Genomic DNA, 6387 nt, shown 5'->3' with positions numbered 1-6387 from the left:
GTGTGTGTGTGTGTGTGTGTGTGTGTGTGTGTGTGTGTGTGTGTGTGTGTGTGTGTGTTGGGTCCATTTTCCCCTCTGAGAGTCACAAGACAGAGAGCTGTGCTCAGTCAAGTGTGGCCTGCTCTCTGCTGTGACCTGCAGCTGGGCACCTGCTACCCAGACTCTCCCTTGACCTTGGGACCTGACTGTGGGTCTTTCAGGTGGCCCAGATCCCCTGATCCGGTGTACAGCAAACAGACTGGCGTGGCTGGCATTCTCGTCCCAAGACAGCTCAGCTCACCAGGCAGTAAGTAGTGGGCTGGCCATCACTTGTTGCCTGTGCTCCTCCCCAGAGAAGCAGCCCAGAAAGCAAACAAAATCTGGGACTATGTGGATTCCCAGGGTCCGGGTAAGGTTGGCTGAGGCCCCTGTAATTCCCTAGGGAACCAGACCTCAGCCCATGGGTTGGATAATGAATTCTAACCAACATTTGTCACATCCCCAAGCATTTTTGGTTGTCACAACCTGGGACCTGGAGATCCTGGCATCTAGCCGATAGAGGGTCCCACATAGCATCTACCACACACAGTTCCCAACAAAAGAATATCTTCTTTCCCAAATGTCAGTAGTACCAGGCTAAGGTGACTGTCCCCTGAAGCCCAACCAAGACAGTGGAGGGGCTCCCTCCCTAGGCTGGCTGGTCCAGGCATCTGCCCTCTTTGCAGATAGGGTCTTGCTTTTTGAGCTAGACTGAGTCAGACATGATCCTGGGCTGGTGGAGTGGATGGGGGCGAGACTTCTGCACCAGATCCCTATAGGTGAGGCTAGCAGAGCAGGGTGGGGGCACTGTGGGCTGCCCCCAATAACCCCAACACTCCTACCCATCCCCCTACCCATCCTCACCCAGGCCTGGGTAGTCACAGAGACAGCTAGGGGCAGTTGGTGATGGCTGGCTGGCATTCAGGCGGATCCAACAGCAGGGTGTCCGGGTGAGGCTTAGGTGAGAATAGAAAGCGGGCCCTACAAGGAGAGTGACAACCGAGCTCCAGATGTTCAGGGCCCCCTCCCTTCAACCCAAAACATACACTCCAGGAGCCTAGGAGAGAGTGGGGTGTTTGTGGTGGAAAAGGGAGGCACAAGATCTCCTGCGCCCAGAACCCTGGAGTCCTGGCAGGGTGGGGACTCTGTGAAACTTTCTCAGGTCCCTACCCCTTGCACCCTCAAAGTGCCCTGGGAGGGTGATGTGAACTTCTGCCTCTTTATGGACACTTCAGGGAGCATCTCCTCCTCTCCCTGGCTTGGGGGAACCTGCAGGCAGACAGCTGGCTAGGATGAGCCTCCTAACCCCCTCAGCTCCTCTGTGGAAGGCAAAACCCTGCAGGGACCTTTCATCTGGCTAGTTCTACTGCAGACCTCGGGCAGAGACTGCTGTATCTTCCCAACTCTAACCCAGATGGAGCAGGACAGTCAGGCCACACCATGAGGATGCTCTGTGGCCCAGAGTTACCACCATTCTGAAATGGTCATTTGAAGCCTCCATAACTTCTTCAGAGCTCCGGTCTCTCCTTGTAAAGAGGAGGAACAGCAGTCACTCCTCTTGATTCACCTATGGGTACTTGGGGGACAGTTGTCTGGTCCCAGCCCTCCAGCCTGGCTACTTGGATTTCCTGTGCAAGTAGGCCACCCACCAATATGTTTCCTGATGATGGAAATGATCAATATGAGAACTGCCAAGATATGCCAACATATACCTCCAAGCCCCAATCCAGCTATTGCACCCACCCTGGGAATCCAGTGCCTGGGGCAAACAGAGGTAAATCCAAGGACAGACAGCAAATGATCCAGTCTAGAGGCCCAATAGTCTAGGGAGGACACACTTGAGTGCTATGCTTGAATGTGACTTTTGTGTGAGTGCTCTTCAGTATATCCAAAGGTTGTCACTCCTATTTTACAGATGAGCAGAGACTAGGGGAAGGCCACAGCTAGTAATCAACCTTTGATCTCTACACATGCTATAGAACTCTCCTCTCACTTCCTGTCACTTCCTGCTACAAGGCTAATTGAGTCTCTTTGAGAGTGCTGGTCTCAGAGTCACCCCCACCCCATTATTAACACCCCAATGGGACCCACCACCCCCACTGGCGGCTATTAACAGATACCTTTCCTCAACGAGGATGAGGTCAGAGCCCCAGAGGGCCCAAGGAGGATGAGGTCAGAGCTCTCTGGCTGGTGCAGATGCTAAATAATTCATGCCACTGCTGTAAACGGGGCTGTAACTTCCTGGAGGACCCAGCCTGAGACAGCAGGCAGGAAGTCTGCTTAGCAGCCCCCTGAACACAACCTTGGCGTGCCCTCTGCAGAGCCTGGGGGTGGGAGGGGTGCTGGTCTTGGTGAGAATGTTGGTTGGTTGTCTGTGCAGTGACAGCTGGGTAAGCCATCCAACCTTTCTGTATCTTGCTTTCTTCTGCAAGAAGCCGAAGTGCTGCTGCTGAACAAGTACAATGGGCCACAAGAGCAAGCTGGGTGTGGCCATGACAGGGCCCCCAGGCCTGGGGCAGCTGTTTGTGATCATCTCTGGCCCAGCATGCCTTTCTGTGAACAAAGCATTTTAACAAAGATGAAACGGTCTGTGCCCTGCCAGGCATAGCTGGGTAGTTATCTGAGGGTGTCCCCTTTCCTACCGTACCCCTCCTACATCTCATGTGGGAACCGTTTTGTCTCTCCGCCTGGCCGGTTAAGAATTCAATGTTTGTTTGTTTCTTCTATGTAGTCCTGGTTATCCTGGACCTCACAAAAGATCTGCCTGCCTCTGTCTTCCAAAGTGCTTAAAGGCTTGCAACACTGTATCCAGTTGAGAATTCAAATGTCTCTCAGAGGCCTGGTTTTCTCCCTTAAAGTCTCTAACCAGAGAAAAGTTAGTTAATCAAACAGCTACTGTAGCTGAGATGGGGGAATGGGGAGAGAGAGGCAGGCAGGACAGCTGACACAGACATTCCACAATCACTTAGAAACACACAGGAACAGAGGCAGTAACCCCTCACAAAGAAAGGGCAGTCATTTAATTCTGAGCAGTTACAAGGTTGAACCTCCCTTTACATCCACTATAGGACTTAATAGGGTCCGTGTTACATCTATTAAGGGATAGTGGCCTGCAAATGATGAGCTTGGATCAAGCCTGGACCTACTTGATGTCTCCCACTCAAGGCTTGTGTATGATACAGAGCTGTCCATTGGGAGGCCCCCAACCCTCCTTAAAAAAAGTACTTTTTTTTTTGGTTTGGTTTGGTTTTTTGTTGTTGTTGTTTGTTTTGTTTTTGTTGGTTTTTTTTTGAGACAGGGTTTCTCTGTATAGCCCTGGCTGTCCTAGAAATCACTTTGTAGACCAGGCTGGCCTCGAACTCAGAAATCTGCCTGCCTCTGCCTCCCAAGTGAAAAATGTACTTCTCCACTGGAACTGGAACTAAAAGACACAGGGTTACCATGAAGGGTAACCATGACACTCCCAAATAGCCTACATCCTCCAGGAGCCTCCCATCACTTCTCAGCTTCAGCTGCAGGCAGGCCTTGGGCTATAAACACAGCCACACCCACAAGCTACACACCAAGGGATGTGGGGCTTTCTGCATCCTAAAGGACTCACTTAAGACAGCAAACTAGTCCCTCACTTACTGCGGCAGATCTTGGGGCTCTAGATCAAGAACAGCGTGAGGTGCATGGAGACCGGTTGCCTTGTGGAAGGACCAAGCATCCTCAGTCAGCAGAGAGCAAGAGGAGTAACATTTGGAGGTATCATCCTACTCTGTGGGAACCTTTCACCCAATGATAAAAGGCACTGGTTGCTGGAGGTGGCATGAGAACTAGGCATGGAGGGCCTGCCTTCTAGGGAATCCACTCATCTTTACCTCTACCTTGGCACCAAGCAGGACTGGGCTGAGGGCCAAGTTAGCACACTTGGGGGAAAGGGTGGAGAAGAGGCTCTGTCTGGTACCCAAGAGTAGAACAAAGAATGATGCTCTGGAGATCTCTAGTCCAGGGTCTGGTACCATGACACCATCTCAGCCACTGGTGTCAGCAGCTTGCAGGCCTGAAAATGGCCCTCTCTGACCTGGGTGGCTATCAGGTGCCTCCGGTGCATGTCCTAAGGCCAAGGACACTCCTCTAATGTTGAAAGCAGCAGATCCTGTCCAGGTGTCCCAAGGATGGCTGCTGCCCAAACTGAGGTAGAAACTCAAGACGTCTTTCCGTAAGCGATCTACAGTCCTGGACCGCACATCCCACCAGGCGGACACAGGAAAGGTTCAACTCACCCTGAGAATGCAGCCCTGAATCCCACCCACATGTCCTAAGGGAACTCCCAGACCCCATGTATGTCCTGGTAGCCCAAGCAGTTGCTTACAGAACCTGTGAGATCCAGGTAATTCAACAATATCCACATCTGCACCTGTCCCAGGAGCTACCCCAGGAAGCTGGCACAGAAGGCAAAAGCAGACTGGGGGAGATTCAACCAGGGGATTAACTGAGATACAGAAATGATACAAAGCCCTAGTGCCACTGTGGCCCACTGGCTCTTCAACTCTGATGTGGGTTCTCTGTGTGGTAGGGCTGGACAACAAAAGCTGCCTCAGGTGGGACCAGTGTAACTGCCATCTTCAATGGTGATGGGCAGTGGGGAGGACAGAACAGGCAGACTGGTCCTGCCCTGATGAGGGGACATGACCCACTGAAGGTATAGTAGACTCCGTCCAGGTTCAAAGGTGCTGGGACCTGAGACCCTCAGGTCATGAGAAACAACCTGCCCAACCTAGCCAGTGACCTCCTAGACTAGAAGGTGCAGCAGGCCCTAAGTAGGGTAAGGGACAACTTCTGTTGTGTGGTTTGTCTCCAGAGACTCACAAAGATTCACCTGATGTCCATTGTGAGACATGCCGACGGGTTACCAACATGGCCAAGAAGGTCCGTCACACACCGGACGTTCACAGCGGGACAATAACCTGGAGAACCACATGGGAACACAGACATCCTGAGGGACCACTGTGACCTGAGGGATGTGTTAAGGCAGGAGATGGGAGTCAACAGTTCACTCCCTGTAGCTGCAGTTTCTTGGATACCAGGAGGTTGGGATGGGCAAGGGACAGGTGGCCCCTATGAGCACCAGTCACATATTTCAGGCCTATCCCAAGGTCCCCACTCAGTCCACTGTTTCAAATTGGTGGCCTCTGGTCCCTCCCAGTTCCAAGGACAGGTGGGAAAGCTGCTGGCCCTGCTCAGATGGATGCAGAGCATTGAGGGATCCGGATGAGGTGTGGTCCAGGGAAGAGGGCATCTACCATCTTGTTTTATTAGTCGGGGACTGATCCTAAAGTAACCAGAAAGAACAAGTGTCAAAATGGAAGATTCTAATGCTCACAGCCCAAGTACTGAATTGGACTAAGAGAAAAATTTAAAAAGTCTCAATCAGTCCTCAGGAAGCAATGCCATCCAAATATAGATGTTTGGGAGAAGTCTAGAGTCTTCTTCCAATAATCCTTTTCTCTCAACAACAACAACAAAGCAACCCTATTTTTTCCCCCTTACAACTGGTGTCAGAAAATAGCTTCTGGCTAGTCCATAACAAACATGGATGGGCAGGCTCTCAAGTCCCCTTGAAGAATCCGGACTTGGCATCCAAAGTTCAGAATATTGTCCCATCCATGAGGAACAGAAGCAGCTCAGAGCCCAGGCCACTGGTCTGGCTTCTCCCAGAGAGGGCCAAGGACAAAAGCTGGGGATATCAGCCTGGCTAGTCTTGGTTCAGCCACCTAGAGACTCTATGGCAAGACTGCGTCACTTTGCTTACTGTAAAAGAGGTTGGGGGGCTAGAGAGATGGCTCAGCAGTTAAGAGCACTGACTGTTCTTAAGGTCCCATATAACCCTGAAGTGACAGCATTCTGAGACTTTGGCTCTGGAAATGGAGAAGGCTGGTCTTGTCCTGTTGGTTGACCTCTCCCACACCCCTGCCCCCCATATCCACCAACCATGGAAATGATCCTAGGCTGTTGGGGAAAGATTTTTACTGATCCCCAAATTTTAAGCACATGGCTGGCCTGCCTGCCTGACTGTCTTGTTAATGCCCATTGTAAACAGTTCAGACTCACTACAAGCCAACCTACTCAGGCAGTGTAGCATGATCTCAGAGCCTGGAGCACAATGGCAGCCTGCCTCACCTTCTAAAGGAGGGAGAGGCCAAGATGAACAGATCCCCTCTTAACCCTAGAACTTCCCACTGGTGGGTCTGCCTCCCCCATTCTGTCTCTTAATATAGCCAGTGGAAGATAAGACCCAGTTTGGGCCGGGCGTGGTGGCGCACGCCTTTAATCCCAGCACTTGGGAGGCAGAGGCAGGTGGATTTCTGAGTTCGAGGCCAGCCT

General features: G+C 51.8%; 1 protein-coding gene across 5 annotated transcripts in view; it reads right to left on the bottom strand.

Moving 5' to 3' along the window:
- Positions 1-3000: 3000 nt before the first annotated feature.
- Positions 3001-6387, bottom strand: part of Gprc5c (G protein-coupled receptor class C group 5 member C) — a 21461-nt gene continuing 18074 nt past the window's right edge. For 4 of the 5 annotated variants that reach the window (XM_021177095.2, XM_021177098.2, XM_021177100.2 and 1 more), the window contains exon 5: positions 3337-5335. In XM_021177095.2, coding sequence (XP_021032754.1) covers positions 5303-5335 — 33 coding nt within the window. In that variant the 3' untranslated portion in view covers positions 3337-5302. Of the gene's footprint in view, positions 5336-6387 lie in introns of all 5 variants that reach the window. The other variant, XM_021177097.2, reaches the window with a different exon arrangement.

This window comes from Mus caroli, chromosome 11 (assembly GCF_900094665.2).
Source record: "Mus caroli chromosome 11, CAROLI_EIJ_v1.1, whole genome shotgun sequence".
Taxonomy (NCBI): domain Eukaryota; kingdom Metazoa; phylum Chordata; class Mammalia; order Rodentia; family Muridae; genus Mus; species Mus caroli.
This window is presented reverse-complemented; position numbering and strand designations above follow the sequence as displayed.